The 21312-nt window shown below is 54.1% G+C and overlaps 1 protein-coding gene across 1 annotated transcript in view; it reads left to right on the top strand.

Moving 5' to 3' along the window:
* The first annotated feature begins 889 nt into the window (after positions 1-889).
* The window catches only part of HS6ST1 (heparan sulfate 6-O-sulfotransferase 1), a 43925-nt gene continuing 23502 nt past the window's right edge, over positions 890-21312 (top strand). The window contains exon 1 of the mRNA XM_084754630.1: positions 890-1671. Within this exon, the coding sequence (XP_084610756.1) occupies positions 1145-1671 (527 nt within the window). The 5' untranslated portion in view covers positions 890-1144. The remainder of the gene's footprint in view (positions 1672-21312) is intronic.

Genomic DNA, 21312 nt, shown 5'->3' with positions numbered 1-21312 from the left:
AGAATAACCTCTCTACAGAAGCGAAAACTCAGTATTCCTGCACGGGACTTGGTTGACTGCAGTGCAGACTTACAGGGCGTTGCTGCAAGCGAACCCATCACATGTTTTTGCTCAGACGCTGAAGGCTCTACCAAGAGGCAAAACTTAAAACAGAGCACCCAGCTTGCAGGCCAGAGCCCAGGCTGCACCCCACTTGCAGGCCGACCATCAGTCAAGGCTGGAGGTCCTGCTGCCAACCTCAAAATGTCAAAGAAGTTGGGATGTTTGCTTATCTTCATTGAGGGCTTTGGGTCATTGTCCCTATTGCCACCAGGAGAATGGTGAAGTCCACTTAACACTCGCATCAATGCCCTCAACCTCTCTTTTCCTTCCCCCACCCTCGTTGGTAGCCCCAAACTGCTTGGTGGTCCCGACTTCGAGCGCTCTCGAACGTGGAACTTCAGGTCCTTTAGTGTGAAGGTCAAAGCCTCCGTATTCCGCTGGGAGCCAGCACAGGTCAGACAAACTGTCCGGACCAGAGAAGGTCAAGAGACTCGGGCTCCCAAAGCCACTGCCAAGGCCCAAAAGAACCACCCACTCCGGGGCCCGGGACAACCCAGTCTCCAGCCACAGGTCTGCGAGCTGGAACAGATTCCCTTTCCGTAGCAATCGGCGATGACGGTGTGAGAGACACGCGACCCGGCGCCGCCGAGCACTGGCCGGTGCCTTGGTCTCCTCCCCCCTCCCCCAACAGGGCGCTCCAGAGGCGGAGCGGAGGATCGGAGCGGGCGGCGACAGCAAGAGACGCCGCGAGGGCGGGCCGGGGGCGGGCCGGGGCGGGGCCGCGACGGACTGCGGAGACGCGGCGGCGCACGGGGCGGTGCAGAGCGTTCTCGGCGCTGGGCTCTGCGGGCGGGTGGCGGCGCGCGAGGCTGCGGGGCGCTGTGGCGGGGGCCGGGCTGTACGCTAGCCAAGCCGGGGATCGGGGCGGGGAGCAGCCACGGCGCCGCGGAGGCCCGGGGCCCGCGACGCTGCGCACAGCCTGGGCGCCGAGTAGCCCGGCCGGGCCAGAGCGCGGGCGGCGGCGGCGGCGGCGGCGGTGGCGGAGCAGCTGCGCCCCCCGCCCTCCCAGGCCCGGCGCCCGGGCCGCCGGCGATGGTGACACATGCGGCGGCGGCGCGCCGGCGGCAGGACCATGGTTGAGCGCGCCAGCAAGTTCGTGCTGGTGGTGGCGGGCTCGGCGTGCTTCATGCTCATCCTATACCAGTACGCGGGCCCGGGGCTGAGCCTGGGCGCGCCCGGTGGCCGCGCGCCACCCGACGACCTGGACCTCTTCCCCACGCCGGACCCACATTACGAGAAAAAGTACTACTTCCCGGTGCGCGAGCTGGAGCGCTCTCTGCGCTTCGACATGAAGGGCGACGACGTGATCGTCTTCCTGCACATCCAGAAGACCGGCGGCACCACCTTCGGCCGCCACCTTGTGCAGAACGTGCGCCTCGAGGTGCCCTGCGACTGTCGGCCGGGCCAGAAGAAGTGCACCTGCTATCGGCCCAATCGCCGCGAGACGTGGCTCTTCTCTCGCTTCTCCACTGGCTGGAGCTGCGGGCTCCACGCTGACTGGACCGAACTCACCAACTGTGTGCCCGGTGTGCTAGACCGCCGCGACCCAGCAGGTCTTCGTTCGCCCAGGTGAGCGCCCGCTGCGGGCTAGTGTGATGGGGGTGGGAGGTGGGGCGGGGGGGGGGCGGGGGAGGCAGTGCCCTAAAGCCGGGGCCAGATCTGTCTCTTGGGGCTCCTTCCGATGTTCCGTATCCCATCTCATCTGTCCCTGCAGCTGCCACTCCTGACCTCTGATCCTTCCTTTCACCCTCTGTTCTGTGCCTCTCCTCACCACTGGCCTGGCTGCGCAGTGCCCAGACTTCCTCCTGGGTCACCGCCTGCTGCCCTCTGTCCACCTCACCTGCGCTGCACTGCTTGCTAGCCTGAGAGAGAAACCTTGGGGGACTAAGGGTTCAGTCTAGAGTCTAGAGGCAGAAAAACAGGTGTGTTTGCGTGTGCGTGTGTGTAGCCCGTACCTGTCTAGTACCAAAAGAGGAGCAAGAGAAATACAGTTCTCTTTCCTTGCACCTGAGGGATCTCTTCAGGCCCTCCGGTGCCCGCCAGCCCAGGGAGGAGCTGCCGGGAAAGGGGTGGGCTCTGCCTGCCGGTGTGTGCAGGTAGAACAAAGGCCCGTATGACCGGGCTGAAGGCGGGGAGAAGGCAGCAGTAGTACCTGGCTACCCCAGCCACAGAAGTGGAACAAAAGCCTCGGGCTGGGGACTGCCTTCCCTGGAAACCTATCCATCAACCAGATTAGGGATAGCTGAGGCAGTTAAGGCTACTTTTGCAGCCAGGGACTTTCCAGCAAGGCCCTTGGTTCTCCTCCTTGTTGCGGGTGGGGGCCGGTCGGGTTGGGCTAGCCGGTCAGGAAGCACTTTGTAAAGTTGAGATCGTAGGCCATGTTGGTGGCTCACAGATGCTTCTTGGGATCATCTTCCCCTTACCCACCACCTCACCCCTGAAAGGGCCCAGGAATTACGGTTTCTTGCCTGCCTTTGTTTCTCTTCCATATTCACTGTAGGACTGAATTTCCAGATGAGCTGGGAAGTGGGCGTGGGCTAGTCTTGACTGATGTCGCTTATTTCTTTGGTACTCTTGGGGCAGGAACCCGCTGGCTTCCTGGTGGTGTTGGGAGGGAGCGTCCAGGGTCCAGCCAGCCTGGAGCTGTTGGTGGGCTGCTTGCTTTCCAGTCCCAAGCCTTTATTTCCCAAACCATCAGAACACCAAGATAACCAGAGCTGAGTGATAAATCTACTTTCTTTTGCCATATACCCCCCGCGCCCCACCCCCTGCAGCTCCCAGTCTCAATGGAGGTAGGTGTTTCCAGGGCCCTATCCTGAACCCAGAGTCTCCTTTCTGGGCCCTTGAAACTGCTTGCTGTCCACAGTAGCTCTGCTGTGCACACATACAGCAGCCAGTGGTTTAAGCCATGGGCTAGATGGAGCTGGACCCGTCTGCAGCAGCTGTCCCCTGGCCCACCAGCCCCAGGCCCACGGGGGCCCTCTCTCTTGCAGGATGTGGGGCTTGAAACATCCTATTTATAGGCAGTGCAGGCAAACTGCACGCTGCTCTTAGAGCTACTAGAGAGGCCATAGCTTTGGAGTGAGCCTACCCCGTACGGACAGATTGTAGCCAGGGTGCTTTTCTGGCAGCCCATTGGGTTCCCAGGGTGAAAATCGCCAGTGCACCCTTGGCTGGAGTCTCAGGTGGCCTCATGGCTGTGAATGAGAGGAACAGGAACAGGGGAGCTGGGTGGTCCCCCAGACCCTGGGCACAGGCCTCCACTGCCTGCATAGGGTGCGGGGGGGGGGGGGGGGATGAAAAATGCTGTGTGGACTGTTAACCCCCAGCCAGGAAGTTGCTGACTCAACAACAGTGGGCTAGGTGGGGGAGGGGCTTCTAGGGCCCTTGCTTCTGAAAGCCTCTAACTGTGCCACCTAATAGGTGATACTGGTGGGTTCCTCTGTTACTGTCTTCTACCTCAGTCTGTTTGTTTCTTTCCTAGGCACTAGGTATATAGTTTCACACACACACATGCGCACACACACGCGCGCTAACCTAGGAGACTTATACATTGAGCTCAGGGGCTACATCTGAGTTCCTCCACTGAGTCCTGTCCTGGGCAAGAGCTTTACTCCCCCATGTACCCAGGACCCTGCCACTGTCAGGACACGGGCAGAGCCCTTGATGGCAGGGTGGCTGGTGTTAAGTGACACTCAGTATCTCTCTGTAAGGCCTGTTTCCTCTCCAGACCCCTTAAGAACTGGTAGGGTGGGTGTTCTCTTCACCTTCTCTCTGCCCTCAGGGTTATGCTTGGACAAATGGCTACCCCGCTCCCAACCTCCCTGTGGCACATCTGCCTGTGGCTGCTCTGAACTGGGCACACATTTGGGTGGCTGACGGGGCTGGACAGGTCTTCCGCTCCTTCCTAGGTTTATAACGAACAGCATCCCTTGTACTTCCTGCCTTGGTAGGGGGACAGGTGTGTGAGCAGAGCGTTGGAGGTTTCTGTGGCCTCTGTCTGCTACAGATGTCTCACATCTGCTAGCATAAGCCTGTGTGCTTACGAGGCCGGTCTGGGGAGACAGAAAGGTTGCTGCCTGGCCTCGGCCAGATGGAGCTGCCACGGGATGGTTGGTACCGAGGACCGCTGGCACCTGGGCCCGCTCTAGTCTGACAATATGACTCTCTGCTTCAGAGAGCTCTTTCTTCCAGTGGACACAGCATGCCCCTGGGGGCCAGTGAGTTCCACAGTTGGTGCCTATGGGCTCAGTTTCGTGACTTCATTAGTGGCCAGGGGTGGGAAGTGTGGCTGCTACTCTAGGTTGGTTCCGGCAGTCCAGACCTACTGGGCCCAGTAGAGAGGAAGAGGAGGAGTCTGGCGTTACAGTAAGAGGCCTTGAGTCTTCTGCTGTCGAGATGGTGTTCTGTGAGCCGAGAGGAGCCCGTATTCCCCTCCTGCGGTTTTGCGTATTCGCTGTGGGTTATACCGAGCTCAGCCTATGGCAGCTGCAGCCGGGCCCTCTGTGTGCCGGTGTTTAGCTGCCACATGCTAAGTACTTTACTTCTATAAGGAATGAGTGCCGAGTGGACACCCCTTTGGGAATTCCTCTGAGTAGAATGTGCAGCTATGGAAAGCATCCATGTCACCTTACGCTTGGGGATGTTCTTGCTTCGTGCACCCCAGCCTGCGCCATCAGAGTACCCTTCCCGGCTGCCGCCTCCCTAGGGTCACGCTTGTGGCTTTAAAAAGTTTTCTCAGGTTAAGAATGCAGCTCGGTTGGTGGAGTGCTAGCCCATCATGCAGGAGACCCTAGGTCCTGTCCCCAGTACAACATCAAACCAGATGTGGGGGTGTGCCCCTCTACTTCCAGCACTCCAGAGAATGGGAACATGGGGGTCAAAGGTCGGATGGTCTTTGGCTATATAGTGATTTCTAGCTTGCGCTGCACAAACAGTAACAACACATTTTTCTATTCTTCTCCTTTAAAAACCAGGCCCCAACCAGGAAGCCACTTTTCTTTTTTGGTTTCTCAAGACAGGGTCTCTCTGTGTAGCCTTGGCTGTCCTGGACTCACTTTGTAGACCTGGCTGGTCTCAAACTCACAGTGATCCACCTGCCTCTGCCTCCCGAGTGCTGAGATTAACGGCATGGGCCACCATGCCCGGCCCCACTCTTATTTTAAAATGCACTATTATTATTTCACTTATGTAGTGTGTGTGTGTGTGTGTGTGTGTGTGTGTGTGTGTATACTCAACATGGACATGCATCCAAGGCTAGAGAACAGCTTGTGAAAGTCAGTTCTCTCCTTCTTACACGCGGGTCCAGGTGATCAAGTCCCCAGGGTTTATGGCAGGCACCCTTTATCTACTGAACCATCCACCTTACTGGTTCCCCCAAAGCACTTATGTTTTCTACTGCAAATACCTGCCCTACTCATACCATTGATATGAGTAATAAGGTAATAAGACATGTGTCCTGTTACCCTACTTACCTCCCCACCTGCTTAGGGACGTCTTCAACAGGGGTCAGAGGGCAGACTGAGGTGCCGGGGTTGGGGAACACTTGTCCTCAAGCTCTTAGTGACAATCTCAGTTCCTGTGAAGCTTGGACCTTTAAGAGGTGGAGCCTAGGTATCTGGTTCTGTGAGGACATCTTCCTGAAAAGGGATAGGGAGGCCCCAGTTAGTTCTTGACAGAGTGAATCTGGGCTTCCTGTCCAGCCATGTGATCTCTCTTGCACGTGGTCCCGCCATGATGTCAGCTGTGCACCATAAGGCTGTCACTAAAGGTGAGCTGCTTCTGGCATCATGTATGTCCTTGAACCCCTGAGAACTGAGTCAGTAAACTTTGCTTTGGAAAGCACCCAGCCCCAGGGATTTCATTGTAGCAACAGGAAACACTGGGAGATAGTCATCAACACCCCCACAAAGCAGGTGTGTGAAGACTGGCCCACTTAGACTCATCAGAGTCTAAACCTGAAAGGCTGGGGCAGCATTTGGGTCTTTGTCTATCCTGAGCTCGGTGCCTCAACCAGCCCTCTACTGTCTCCTGCCCCTGTGGGAATGATTGTCCCCAGGGCATCTAAGCTTCCCATACCTGGGCAGAAATGTATGCTTGTACATGAAACCCGAGTCATCAGCTTACCAGAAACCACCTGACAGCCTTTCACTAGCTAGCTGTAGGGCAGGAATCAAGCCATGTCCTCTTGGCTCTGAAAAAGGGAACACTGGCAAGTCTGCTGATGGTCAGCAGAGACCAGCCATGGCGGCACAGGGCAGCTTCTAGTAGCCTGCCCTGCATGGCTGGACTATTGGCCAGTGGTTCCTTAGCACTAGGCTGCCCACTCCACCTCATACACTGGAAAGGGCAGACGGGGTCCGAGGCCGTGCTATGGGGACGTGCCAACCTGTCTCTGAGTGCTTGGCACTCTGCACACTGAGTGGGTGAGCTGGAAGCCAGGTGCTTTTCCAGCCTTTCTCTTTTGTCCCCAAAGCAAAGGACTTGAGAGATGTTTCCAGAACAGACATGAAGCCACTGGGTTCCCCACTCACCTAGAGGGTTTGAAAAGAGTAAAGCACAAGAGGCTATGCTTACAGAACAGTGAGAGTGAGGGCCAGGTGAGTTCATCAGGCCAGGCTCCAATCTGAAGTGGGTTGGTTGGTTGGTTTGTTTGTTTTTCGAGACAAGGTTTCTATGTGTAGCCTTGGCTGTCCTGGACTTGCTTTGTAGACCAGGCTGGCTTCGAACTCACATCAATCCACCTGCCTCTGCCTCCTGAGTGCTGGGATTAAAGGTGTGTGCCACCACACCCAAGACTTTTTTATTTTGCATTTGTGTTAAAGGGAAAGTATGTTAGTCTGGGAGTGGAGAGGAGGGTGTGTGTGGTGCCAGTGGGAAGTGATCTGGGCAGCAACCTCTCCTGTAGGTAGGGTCTTGCCCGATGGAGGAAACTGCCCTCTGGAACCAGTTAAGGTTTGGACATGCTACCCAAAGTTGGTGACAGGGATGAACAAGAGCAGAGCGGGACCTAGAGATAGCCCAAGTGAGAGAAACAACCCAGGCATTAGTGTCTCATCTGCCTTAGAATTCAGGCCTGTCATTTGCTGGCTGTTGAGCTGCTGGTCTTGTTTGTCCCTGAATAAAATGCCCCTTCCTGCTTTGGTATCGTCCCAAGTCCCCAGAGTACAGGCCCTGTCACTTTGCAGAAACAGCATGTGCATTTTCACACACAGGAAGTCTAAAAGCCATTCACTTCCGACCTCTGACCCAGAGAAAAGTCTCTCTCCAGCTTCCAGGTAGTTTCCACTGGAGACAGTACGCCTTGCGTCAGCCTTGGTGGGAAGCTGGGGCCTGGCAAACCTGTCTTGGGCAAGCCTTCTTTCCTCTACCACTGGCCCCTCTGAGGCCAGGCCCGTTCTCTGGGCATGGGGGCTTGGCTAGAGGCACCCCCGCCCCCAGCACCCCTTTCCTGCTGCTTTTAGTCTACACACCTAGTCATTCATGTTGAGGAGGCTTCTCTACCCTCTCTGGCTGGCTCATGCTCCACCTGAGATACCAGCCAGGCAGTTGGATCATTTGGGGGGGCTCCACCCATACGCCCAGTTACCCCAGTTATTCATTCACGGATTCACTGAGCCACAGACTTTGGCCTGGGCAGCCTGTCACAGGAAACAAAATCCAAGTTCCAGGAATGTTCAGATCTTTTGTACACACAGGGCTTAGGGACCAGTAACCTGCCTGCCTGCCTGGGGTTCCGAAGCTGAACCCTTGAAAGAAGAGGGAGCCTCTTCTGCCTTGTGACCAGAGCCAGTGACTCTGGGACTCAGTAGGACACATCTCCAGCTTTATAGTAGAGATATCTGTCCACCACGGGGATCTAGAGAAGGACAGGTGACCTCACAGTGCCTCCCTCTTGTGGGAGCCGCAGCCACTCATGACCACTAGAGTTCCACAGTCTGCCAGCAGGGAGGGCCCAGCTCCCCATCTGGAGAGCAGGATGTCTTTGGTACCATGGTGGGCACTGCTGGGCGGCCTTGCGCATGTGCTTTGGAGAGAAGCCATTCCCACAGCCCGGCATCTGGCCCAGCTTTGAAGGCCATGAACGGAGAATTGCTTCCGTTTGTTTACATGGAGAATGTTCCCCAGCAGTGAGGAACATCAGAACAAATCAGTTGTCTGGAAAGATAGTAAGTGGACATGTTAAACTGGGAATTAATGGGTTACAGAATGGTACAGCACAGAGGTCAGTGGCCAGAGGCATCTAACTCCCCACTCCCCCCCCCACCCTACCCCACCCCCAGTCATGAGCAGGTACACGGCCCTCCCCCTCATGGCAGGCCTCTGCCATCGTAGGTCAGGCTACTTAAGCATAAGGTCCTCTACCAGCTAACCAGCCACTCTCTCAGAAACTGCGCACGCCACAGGGACTCGTGTGTGCATCTGGAGTCAGAACAGTATAGGGTCCAGCTTGGCTGTTCCCTGTCTGAACCACTCAAAAGCCACGTTTTCCCTCATGGAATGGTGAGCACTAGAGCCCAACAGGGCCACCCCTGGGGAGACAGATCCAGGAGAGCAGGAGCTGGGAGTGGCAGGCATCCACAGGGCCATAGTGAGGTGATCGCAGAGTAGGTTCGGGATCCAGGCTTAAAGCTGGTCCAACCAAGTACAGTCCCAGCTTTGCCTTCCATGGGCTTCACAACATCTGTTGAGAAGTTTTCCCTTTTGTAAATTGTCACCTTGACTGTGCCTGCAACAGGGGTAGAAACCAGGACCTGCCCATACAATTCCCCCATGGGCCTGTTTCTTTGAGGGGTTCCAATGAATCTTGCCATTAGTGGGGACAGAAACAAGGGACTCCCCGCCCCAGAGCCATCTCTTGACTTTACTTCATGACCCCGTGAGATCTGAAGCCAGCAGCTAAAGCCTAGGCAGGGTCTCGTGTGTATCCCTGGTTGTCCTTGAACTCCCGCAGGTAGCAGAGGGTGATCTTGAACTGATCTCACACTGAATGTTGAGGTTAGAGGCATACACCACTATGCATGCTTAAATCAGTGTTGGGGGTGGGGGTTGAACTCAGGCCTCCACATGCTAGGCAAGCACTCTGTCAACTGAGCTACATCCCCTAGCCCAACTGGAGACAAGGCATGTAGAGCCTGGTGTCTGTGGACTGACTCCCCTCTGAGACACTTGACAGACAGACCTACAGGAACTGAGGAGCTCGAGGTAGGAAAGGTGAGCATCCCATGGGGCATGCTTCTTGGAATGTGGCTTTGGGGCAAGCCCAGGCTCTAATCACCCCCACGGGAGTCTGCAATGGTACAGTGAAGAGCCTGCTGGGGGTAAATCCACTGTTAACCCATTGTAGGCCCCAGGTGGAGCCTCTCCACAGCTACCCGGCCTGCTGGCTGTGGTTTGTATCTCCTTAAACCACACACTAAGCTATTTTGATGTCGCAAGCTTTCTGGGCCCTGCATCCAACTGTACTTGGCCTCCTGCAACCTGCTGTCTGCGCCCAGCCTGCCTCTGAGGTGTTTCCTCCCCGCTTGGTCCATGATGCGCATGTTTAATCCATCCCCCTCCCAATTCAGCCCCATGGCTGTCTAGACACAGTTCCTGTTTTCTCGGCTTTGTTCTGTAAGCAGCCTAGAGGGAGCTTCATTTCATGTTGCCTGCCACCGTCTCGCTTATTAAAGCTGCACCTGTCTGTGGTCCTGTATACCCCATCCAGTAAGTCGGAGTATTCCACGTTCGGCCCAGAACAGGCCCTGCATGCGGTTTGTCTGCTCTGAAATAAACACCAGTGGCCTCGGGGCTCACGTGTTGACTGTCGAGGCTCTCTCTGCCGTGACCTGTCTGTGCACTTGGCCTTCGGTTCCCTCTGTGGGGTTGTTTATGCTCTCCCTGTTGTTTGGTGGGGTCCTCTGTGTGTCTTAGGGCCAAGTTCCATGGGTGATCTGGCCAGCAGACGTCACCTCCTGACGTCACCTCCTGCGTGCCTAGCCACCTTTAATGTGACTCTAGGCTTGTGGCTTACACGGGTACCTACAGTAGAATCCGAGCCAGCCCAGGCACCCTGTGTCCTGTCTCTGGGGACCATGTGTACATGTGAGGGGAGGGTGTGCCTGCTCATGTCTGAATCCCTCTGGGACCTTGCTGATAGAAGCAGTCTCAGTCATGGGGAGTGGACAGATGGCTGTCTTATTACTGTCCCCCCAGCAATGCGGATACCCCAAGTCTGCCTTCAGAGGTACTCAGCAGGGCCCAGCTACACAAGCTGAGCCCAGGAAAGCAGGGTAAGCCTACAGGGTCTCCTGCTGCAGGCCTCATTTATCAGGGTCTCTGAAGGACTGAATTGGAAGAAAAGACGTTACAGCTAAAACCAGGGCTACTTGGAAAATGCAGGCACCATCTCTATGCATGGAGAAGGGTTGCCACAGCCTGACCGGGAGCTTGGACACTGCTTGTCTGCATCTGGTACCTGGCCCTACTCCCTCCTCATCCATAGTGACCACTGTCTGCTGCAGCCACACCCAGGGCTGCTCTCTGCGTGATGTTGTTTTGTGAACAAAGCTCCTAGCACTGCCCTCCCAGAAGACAAGCTTATCATGGGATGCCACACACACACGCGCGCGCGCACACACACACACACACACACACACACACACACACACACACACACACACATATACACAGAGCCCCAGCCTCTATCATGGGATGCCCCCACACACAGGAAGCCCTGGCCATTATCATGGGATGCACGCACGCGCACACACACACACGCACGCACGCACAGAGCCCCGGCCCTTGAGGCTTGGGACGAGAGAGCCTGACCCCCCCCTGAGGCCCTTTCTAACTGAGAATTCGACCACTTCAGGCCTTGCAGAGCCCAGGGGACAAATGTAGACAGTTGCTTCTAGCTCGTAGGCAGCAAGTCGGCACTAAAACACCCATGTAAATATTTACCTCTCAGGAGCTTTGGTGTCCTTGGGAAATAGGGACCGGAGGCACTGAGTTTTGGTGTTGGCGTCACCGTGGTGAGAGGAGAGATGGATGTCCTTTCAAGCAGGGAAATTGGGGGTGTAGGGTATAGTATGAGCCTTCCTGGACCCTAGAGCTCAGGGAGAGCTTTGTCACAGGCACTGCTGGAAACGGAGGACTCAGGGAAGACGCACAAGTGTGGTACTGTAGAGGAACCAAGGACAAGTGGTAACAGAGACCCACTACCACCCTCACTCAGTACCAGGCTTCCTTCATTCTACCCTCATCATTAGGAGCCCCATTCTGCGGGCAGTAACCTGAGGGGCAGAGAGCTAAATAAATTGTTACATCAGGTCGCCCATGGCTGCAAAGTCCCCTCTATCCCTCTCCTACCCCTCCCCAGTGACAAGGTGCCCCTCCCCCACCCATCACCACCACCAGGAGATCTAGGGTCTTGGACCTACGGTGCTATCTGTCTGTGATGGGGGCAAATGTGGCTGGTCGTGGCGGGCCTGTGAGAGGCCCGGGATACCGTGAGAGGCCTGGGTAGAGATCCCTGAGTGGCTGCCAGGTTCCTACAGCGTCTAGCTGGATAAACTGTTGCCTCGGTTCGTTTCGTGTGGCCTGGTGGCTCCCCAGAGATCAAAATCAAGGGGATGGAGTGAGCAGACAGTCTCCCTAGACATCCTGAGGCCTTTTATTTTATTTTTTTTTCCCTGAGGCCTTTTAAAGTATAATTTGTAAAGATGTATTATTCTGTTGTTTTTATTTATGTGTGTGGCATGTATGTTTCTGTGTGACTGTATGCCAGGTGTGCGTGGGTAGCTTTGGAGGCTAGAAGGCGGCACTGGGTTCCCTGGACCTAGAGTCACAGGTACGGGTGGTCGTCAACCGCCTCCTGCGGGTGCTGGGAGCCAAACTCAGGTCCTCTGCAAGAGCAGCAAAGGGTCTTAACTGCCCAGCTCTCTCTAGCCTCTAAATTTAATTTTTAATCTACTTAGGCGCCGCATGTGGAGCTCAGAGGACAAGTTGCAGAGGTGGTTGGTTCCCTCCCTCCACCATGTGGGCCCCAGGAGTCAAATTCCGGTGGTCAGGCTGAGTGGGAAATTCTTTACCTGCTGAGTCACCTTGGTAGCCTGAATCTGAGGCTTCTGGTAGAGAGAGAGGCACTGCCCGGGCAGGAGAGGATGGGCCAAGGGAAGACTGCGTTATAGCTCTAAGACTTTGGTGGCCGTGTCCAGCTCGGCCTGGAGGGACGTGGGCTTCCTCTGCCACCTCTGTTGTTGTGACAGGCGGGTGGGCAGGTGTGGGTCGTTTTGCTCACGCAAGTCTAGGCATGCTTGCCAGCCCACCTCCTCAACTCTGAGAGGGGTCACTGCCTTCCCCCATCATGCCGCCTATAGCCAGTTGAGTCCTGCAAGGACAGGTTTATGCCTTCGCTTTCCTGGAAGCTGGGCTGGCAACATGCCCAGCAGAAAATGCAGCTTCTGTAAGGGACAACCAGCCAATCGGCAGAAGGCAGGAACAGGACCAGTAGGCACGTCTCATGGGAGCAGGCTTGGAAAGTGACCTGACAGTCATCCATGAAATACATGTCAGGCCATCAGCCGTGGAGGATCCGGAACTCATCTGGCAGCCTAGGACTGCCGTGTTTAGCAGGTGTTTTAGAGGAACAGACCTGGGCAGGGTGGGGGTGTTATTAGAATGTTTGGGTGTCCACATCAGTGTGCGTGCTGGAGAGGCTAAGAGCCCAGCCTAGTTGCTGTTGAGTCCAAGAAGGAGATGCCTCCGAAGGCCTAGAGCATTCCTAGAGTACCCAGCTCTTCAGTCTGTGCTGGAACCCAAACAGGCTGGGGGCTGATGTCAGCAAAGAATGGCTGCCCCACCGTATACGTGTACCCTTGACCAAGGAGTGAAGGCAGCCAGCAAGCAGCCAAGCTTTCCTTCTGACCTCTGCACATCTGTGCAATTGTCTTCATCCCCAGTTCCTGGAAATGTCTTGGTAGACCTACCTGGAGACGTCTCTTAGCGCATTCCAGATGCAGTCAAGTAGACACAGGCATCTTTCTCGGGCTCAGTCCGCATCACAGGCCAGGCCCTCTCTTGCTTTGTGGCTTCCTCAATTTCTCACAGATGTTCAGAAGGCTTGAGGATTAGAAGCCATGCAGCCAGGGCTGTGTGTCCCCTCACACACTGCAGCATCCTCTTTGCACTCAACACTTTTTTTTTTTTAAGATTTGTTATTGTGTGTACAGTGCTCTGCCTGCATGTACACCTGCAGGCCAGAAGAGGGCACCAGATCTCATTATAGATGGTTGTGAGCCACCATGTGGGTGCCAGGAATTGAACTCGGGACCTCTGGAAGAGCAGCCAGTGCTCTCAACCACTGAGCCACCTCTCTGGCCTGTACTCAGTACTTTTTATCTACAAGTGAGCACCCAGGCTCCCAGACAAGAAGCTGTGTCGTTGGGGGATTTGAACCTGAACTGTCCAGGTCCTGCCACCCATCCTCGTTCTGTGTATCCTTCCTTAGCCTCTGGCCCAGTCCCCCACGTCTTTTGCTGGTCAAGATGGGACCATGTGTGGCCTTGGCTTAGTATTGCTTTACAGTGTACAGTGGAAGGAGTGAACTAACATGATACATCACAGGAACTTTGTCAGGTCCATAGGAAGGGTCACCACAGAGCCATGGGGTGATGCCCTGCAGGGTGTGGTGCTTAGTCATAAGAAAAGGAGCATATGGCCATTCTTTGAGGAGCTAGGTGCTGAACTGTTACAGTGGGGGGGAGGGGTCCTCTAACTGAGCTAGACTTCAGTGCGCAGCTGCTACACTGCTGGACTGCAAGGTCTCAGCCGGGACACAGCATCTTCACTGTAGCCTCTGAGGTTCATATCCTAGCTGCAGGCAGGGGAGCCACTCAAGAGTTGAGGGACTCACCATGGCCCTAAGCTGGTCATCGGAAGATGAGCTAGCCCAGGGTCTTTCCAGAGGCCTGTGTTAACATGTTTCCAAGGCTGCCCCCGAGGCACACTGTACTTTTAAGAGTCATCGGTAGGTGATTAGTTTTTTACTTACTCCACAAATGACAAAGCGCCTGTGCTTGGAACAGCATTGGGCTCTGCCCTGAAGGCCTCATGGCCCCCTTCTCTTCTGTCGTAGGCAAGAAGGCATCAAGCAACGTTGGGCAGATAAAGCTTTGGGAAGGTGGGCATGGCCAGCAGTGTCCCCACAGGGTAGCGTGGCTGCACTAGTTCTCCAGAGAAGCAGAACCCACAGGGAGGGAGGCTGACGAAAGTGAACTTAGAGGAATTCACTCACATGGTCACGGAGGTTGCGTTATTGCAGAACGTGTTCTCTGCAAGCTGCAAATCAGGGACACCGTGGCTCCGTCCAAGTCTGAGGGCCTCTGAACCTGGCACACAGATCACCTGAAATGATTCCCAAGGGCAGGAGGAGGGCATCCCCCAGGTACTAAAGAGCAGGTGCCATTTCCTTACGTGCAGACAGACCCCTTGGCCGTTCACATGGTGCCTGGCCACCCTTGGGGAGAGAGCCTTACTTAGTCCCCACATTCCAATGCCAGGGGAGCTTGCTTCTCCAGCCCTCTGTGAGTCCCTTAGTGCAGGCAGCTGACAAAGTCAGTCATCATAACACCCAAGGCCAGAACCAGTGTGAGGTACCCAATCAAAATGACCATCATTTCCGGGGACCTATCTGATGGCCCTAAAGGGCAAGCTAGGCATTGCAGAACAACTGGATGTTGATTTAATGGTTAGAAAGTGACAAATGTGCCGGGCGGTGGTGACACACCACATGCCTTTAATCCCAGCCCTTGGGAGGCAGAGGCAGGTGGATCACTGTGAGTTCGAGGCCAGCCTGGTCTACAAAGCGAGTCCAGGACAGCCAAGGCTACACAGAGAAACCTTGTCTCGAAAAACCAAAGAAAAAGAAAAAAGAAAAGAAAGTGACAAAAGTGACCAAGTTACCCCCTCCCCCTCCTTCACGCCTTCCATCCCCACCCCCCCACCCCCCCCACCCCCGCTGTGGATGCCCAAGCATCCAGGCCCCAAGAGGAGAGAGCTGGGTAGCCATAGGAAGCAGAACAGCTCAAGGGGCCAGGCCCAATGAGGCCTACCCTTCCTTCAGCACTGTGTTAAGAGAGAGGCTGGTCCCCTGGTGTCCCCTGCAAGCCATGTTTCCTCTTTCCAGACTGCTAACTGCTGCTACTCATACGGCGCCCTCAACTTTTGGCTGCTTTTGTCCTAGGTGGCTGCCACTCACAGAACAGGGTTACACACCCTGAGCTGTAGCAAGGGTGACATGAGACCAGGTGTTAGCACAACACAGATGTTCCCCAGACCTACTCAGGCTGCCTGTGGCTTCCCTACGCTCTTGCCAACAGAATCGCAATTAAGTTCTGTCTCACGTGGCAGGAGGTTGTTCTGTTCGCACTCTGTGGCTAAAGAAACACATAGAACCGGGCACGGTGGCACACACCAGTCATCCCAGCTCAGGGGAGGCACGGGCAGGCCGATCTCTGTGAGTTCGAGGCCAGCCTGGTCTACAAAGCGAGTCAGAGAGCCATAACTCCGTATGAGGCAGTCCGTAGGCAAAGGGAGCAGGATGAGTTAGCTGAGTGATGTGGCAATAGTATATATTGTGGAGAGCCTCTGCTTGGTCACCTTCTTAAACCAGGGAGGGACTTAGACCCCTGGGGCACCACAGAGGGACCCGGGGAAGAGGCTGTTGTGGGTGCAGATGTCCTCAACTGAAGGCTCAATGAAGAGAGCGTGTTTGCACATTTTCCTAGTCCCAACTGAACAGGCCTAGCCCTCTGCCCACCCCCACCAGCAGCGCCCCTAACTCCAGGTCAACGTTTGTGACCTCCGGTCCTGCAGCTGAGTAGCTGCCTCTTGAGTGGCTGGACCCAGGAGCAAGTGTCTTCTTTTGCTACGCATAAGAGTCCCCTGAGAGAAAAGGACTAACGGAGCACGGGCCTGGCCGGACCCCCAGTGCTCAGGGTCTGCACCCGACCTGCTATACACAACAACGCCCACTTCAGTTTGCAGTGGGGACCGACTTTAAGACACTTCTCAATGGGGTGTGTATGTGTGTGTCGGTCCCTTCTCCATCTCCTCCTACTGGGGATGTTTAGACCTGGGGCATGGGTGCTTGCCTTTATCCTTTCAGACCCACACTATTTGGACCCATGAGGTGCCAGCATATGCCCTGTCTGCCTCACTCTGCTGCCCCCCGTGAACCAGTGTAGAAACAGACTTGCCATGCGTCGAAGACACAGCTGTGATTCTCCGGGATCCTGCTGGAGACTGGGCTGCAGCAGCTGAGCCACAGGTCTCACCTGCACATAGGTACCCCAGATCAAGAGTTTGGGAGAATCCCGGGATAAAAGCAGAGGCCGACAGGATAGGATGCCTGCTCTCAACATATATACCCTTACCCCAATACCTGTGTGTGCATGCCTACTCATACATGCGCCCACATCGGCTCATGCTTTGCAGCCAGTGGTGACTCAGACATTCCAGAGTGGGAAACCAGTTTCCTTATGAGCACTTGGCACTCGGATATTTCCCCCTGCACCAGAGCCCGCTAAGCACCAAGCGCAGGCGGGGCGGTTTCGGCAGCCTGGCTCTTCAGAAGCCCTCGGAATGGCCGGGATGTAGGAGGACGTGTTTCAGGAGTGACCTCTCACTGCAGAGGGGGTGCTGAAACCTCAGCCCGGGGTCAGGTCCCCAGGGCGTGCAGCGACTGTTGCCGGCGTGCCCGCCCACCACGTATCTGAAAGCTTGGACGATGTGAGTGACCTAGGATGATTGTTTGCGTCTTAGGTGAAATGTGTGGGTTGTGCTATCACACTTGTCCTTCTCACAGCCAGTGCACGCTGTGACCCTCCCTTGAGAACGACAAGGGACCAGCCACTGGGACAGACTGAAGAAAGCGCTGACCCTCTGTTCTAACAACGCAGACGACAGGCTTAAGGTCCCACCTCGGGCTCCTATTATTGGGTCGACTAGAAGGCAGCTCTCAGCACAAGGAACAGGGTGCGGTTGGCAGAGTCGAGTGCTTTTCACCTGTGCCAGCCAGTGCCCCCTTTCCAGATGTTACCATGGCTCAGTCATGACCAATGGGACCCTGGCTGGAGAGGCACCGGGAGCCAGTTGCCCTTCTTTCTCATTTTGGGGAGTGGCCTCCAGGGACAAACTAATGAGGGTATGCAGGCGTGTGTATAAGTGGGCATCCTGCCTAGCCTCTGCTTGGTCCCAGGGGTCTCCAGCCTTGCCCACCTACCTATGTTAGAGAATGGGGTGGGGGATGGGGAACAGACAGGTCTCATGTGTTCCCTGGTCACTGAGGTCCCCCTGGGGTAGCAGCTCCTGAAAAAAGGTACCTCCTTTCCTGTGCTGCCCAGAGGGCTCCAGGAGACACATCCTGCGCAGGGCTGGCTGTAGTCACTTCTCTCTGGGAATATCTGGTTTTGAGTTGTTTTCATAGCATATATATGTATGTATGTATATATATAAACAAACCACTTTGGCATCTTAAGTGCCTATGTGTATGTCAACCTCCAGAACACCATCATATACCCAAGATGAGACCTCCATCTTCTTAAAACCCTAACTTTCTGAGCCTCCTCCATGGCCTGTAGCAACCACAATTTGATTCTGGCCCAAGGACTCTACCTACTCTAGGTGCCTTATATAAGTGGGATTATATGGCATTCATATTTTGGTGACTGGCTTAGCATAATGTCTTCAGAGTTTATTTATAATATGTCCAGAAAGCCTTTTTTAAAGTGCTTTGCATATGTATGTGTTTTGCGTAGTCTCACACGTTCTAATGTGCAGGTGCGCATGTGCAAGCCAGACGTTGACAACAGGGTTTCTCACTGAATGAGGAGACATCGGGGGTCTTTCTTACTCAGTCACTCCCCACTTCATTTCCTGAGGTGGGGTTTCTCACTGACCCCAGGGTCTGTTGATCTGGCTAGTCCACCTCACCAACTTATCCCAAGGATCCCCTGTGTCTGTCTCCTGAGCCCCACAACTGCAGACACACTGCCACCAGCTTCTTATGTGGTTGCTGGAGATCCGAACCCTAGTCTTTGTGTTTGTGGGACAAGCACGTCATCCACCGAGACATCCATCTCCCAGGCCTGATTCCTTTGTTTAAGGCTGATCAATATCCCACTGTATGTATATGTTGTGTGTGTTGTATATACATATACGCATGTATATGCTGCATCTTTCTGGCCTGTTCACTTATCAGTGGTTATTTGACTGCTTCGCTTTCTTGCGAATGATGCTACTATGACATGTACCCCGTGAGTGTGCAAACGTCTCCTCAAGGTCTGTTTCAGTTCTTTGGTGGTAAATATCCAAGAGGAGAATTAGTGGATTGTATGGTGAGTCTCCGTTTGTCCACAGGCTTCCAACAGGGATGAACAGGATTCTAATTTCCCCTCGTACTTGCCAGCAGCTCTTATTTTCCCGCTTGCTTTGTTTGGTGATCATGTTTCGCCTTGCCCAGGCTACAGTACAATAGCTATTCATAGCCTGGCCCCACTATTGTTACTCACTGCATAGCACACTCTAGCCTCCAACTCTGGGCTCAAGCAGACCTCTGCCTTAGCCTACAAAATAGCTGGGAGGATGGCTGTGTACCACTATAGTCAGTTGGTTGCTTTTGGGGGGCGGGGAGTTGTTTTGGTTTGGTTTGGTTTGGTTTTTTGAGACAGGATTTCTCTGTGTAGCCTTGGCTGTCCTGGACTCGCTTTGTAGACCAGGCTGGCCTCGAACTCACAGCGATCTGCCTACCTCTGCCTCCCGAGTGCTGGGATTAAAGGCGTATACCACCACGCCCGGCTTGGTTGCTTGCTTTTTAATAGCTGCCATACTGATGTATATGCAGTGGTACCTAACGATGGTTCTGAGTATATCTATCTATGCCTTCATGTGTGTGTGCTAATGTTACGCTCAGCACCAGCTGTTTCCTTCCATCACACTCTCCAGCTTCTTTTGTTTTGTTTTGTTGTAGTTGTTGTTTTGTTTTTGCTTCTTTGAGACAGGGTCTCACTATGTGTAGCCCTGGCTAGCCTGGAACCTGCTATGTAGACCAGGTTGCCCTCCACTCACAGAGATCTTGCTACCTCCACTCCCGAGTACTGGGATTAAGGTGGTGTGCCACCACACCCAGCCTCCGCAGGGAACCCAGAACTCACCTATTGTATGGACTGTCTGGCCAGCAAGCCCCAGAGCGCCTCCTGTCTCTGCGTCCTGCCACACCCAGTGCTGGGCCTAAGTGAGCTGCAATGCCCTGGTTTTCATATAGCTGCTGGCCCTGGATCCGCTTGCTGTGCATCGAATGCTTTGCCCACCGGGCCGTCTGTCTCCCCAGCCTCCTCTCTGGGCTTTGGGATAGCAATCCTCTTGTGCTCGGTGGTGCTCAGCACCGTCCTGTGTGGGTCTTCGTCATCTGCACATCTTTGGAGAAATGCCTATTCAACTTCTTTACCTATATTTCAATGGGTTCTTGATGTTTTATTAGTCCTAAGAGCTCTTTATATATTATGGCTATCTAGATACCGGTCAATTACCAGATACAACGTTTGCAGATCTTTTCTCCTATCCTGTGGATTGTCTTTTCACTGCTCATGACTTTGACTCACAAAAGCTTTTAGTAGCAGTGGAGCCAGTTGGTGTCCTTGGTAAGAGCTCATCATCCAGTCCAGCCTCACAAGCTTTCCCCAGTGTTCAATCGCTTTTTAGTTCTACATTTAGATCATGATGACCAGTGTGGCATTGGTGTTGATAAGTGAAGGAAGGCAACATTCCAAGGGCTGAAGGCACAGGCTGAGCGCTTGCCTCACCTACGCCAGGCCCTGGATCCCCAGCACTCCAGGGTGGGGCGGGCCGTGTCTTACTTAGGGTTCTACTGCTGTGAAGGGTCACCGTGACCACAGCAGCCCTCATAAAGGAAAACAGTTAACCAGGGCTGGCTTACAGTTTCAGAGGTTTAGTCCACTGTCGTGACGGGAAGCATGGCGGCATGCAGGCAGACACGGTGCCAGAGAGGGAGCTGAGAGGTCTACATCTGGATCTGCAGACAGCTTCCGGAGACTGTCCCACTAGGCCTAGCCTGTGCATAGGAGACCTCAAAGCCCACCTCCACACTGACACCTAAGGCCACACCCACTCCAACAAGGCCACACCCCCTGTAGTGCCAGTCTGTGGGGGCCATTCCTAGGTTTCAAGTTCGTTCTGTAGGGTATGGCTATCTAGTTCTGCCATCCCTTTCCCTATAGAATGATCTTAGCATCTTTGTTAAATCAGGGTGTGTGTGTGTGTGTGTGTGTGTGTGTGTGTGTGTGTGTGTGTCTGTCTTTCTGTCGTCTGTCTGTCTGCAAAGTACTTATATATATGCAAATGTGTATGTGTGTGCCTGCAAAGTGCTTATATATGCAAACATTTATAATGTGTGTGTGTATAAACATATATATAAACATAGACTTATATGTGTGCAAGTGCTTATCTCAAGGACTCCTGGTCCTGTTCTGCCTCTGACTTTGTGCCAGTGCCACATTGGTTTGGTTACCACCGTGTTGTGGTAAGTTAGGGATGTGTGTCCTTTAGCTTTGCTGTTTATGACATACTTTGGCTATTTGAGATCTCTTCCCTAAAACTCTAAGATGAGCTCTATCTACACGGGAAACATTTTGTGGTTATGGGAGGTATAATGCTCTGTAGGTTGGTTAGGCCTCGGACTCCATCAGCGTGAGTGCCCTACGTCTGTCCGTGCCATTTCCCCTTCCCTTCATCCATGCACTACAGTTTTCAGTACACAGATCCTTTGCGTGGGTTAAGCTTACTTCTAATGCTGCTGTAAACGTGGTCGTTTTCTTCATTTCCTCTTCGGATTGTTTATTGCTAGTATGTACAACCACTTTTTAAATTTGTATCCTACAACATTGTCACGTTAATTAGCTGTAGTTTTCTCTCCCCTCCCGTTGTATGGGGTCTTACACATATGAAAATGTTCCCCCTGCAACCATAACTTTATTTCTCTCTTCCTATTTGGGTGGCTTTTATTTCTTTTTCTTGCCTGTTTCTAGGATCTCTATTTCTAGGATTCTGTTGACTAGAAAGGGTAAGTGGGCGTCTTTGTTTTGTTTCTGATACCCCTGAGTTTTTTCCAGCAGCTGTCCCTCTGCCTAACTGGTTGCTGACAGCTCCAGA

Source organism: Acomys minous, assembly GCF_964271855.1.
Source record: "Acomys minous genome assembly, chromosome: 13".
Lineage (NCBI taxonomy): Eukaryota > Metazoa > Chordata > Mammalia > Rodentia > Muridae > Acomys > Acomys minous.
Note: the sequence above shows the minus strand (reverse complement) of the source record. Positions and strands in the feature narration are given on the sequence as shown.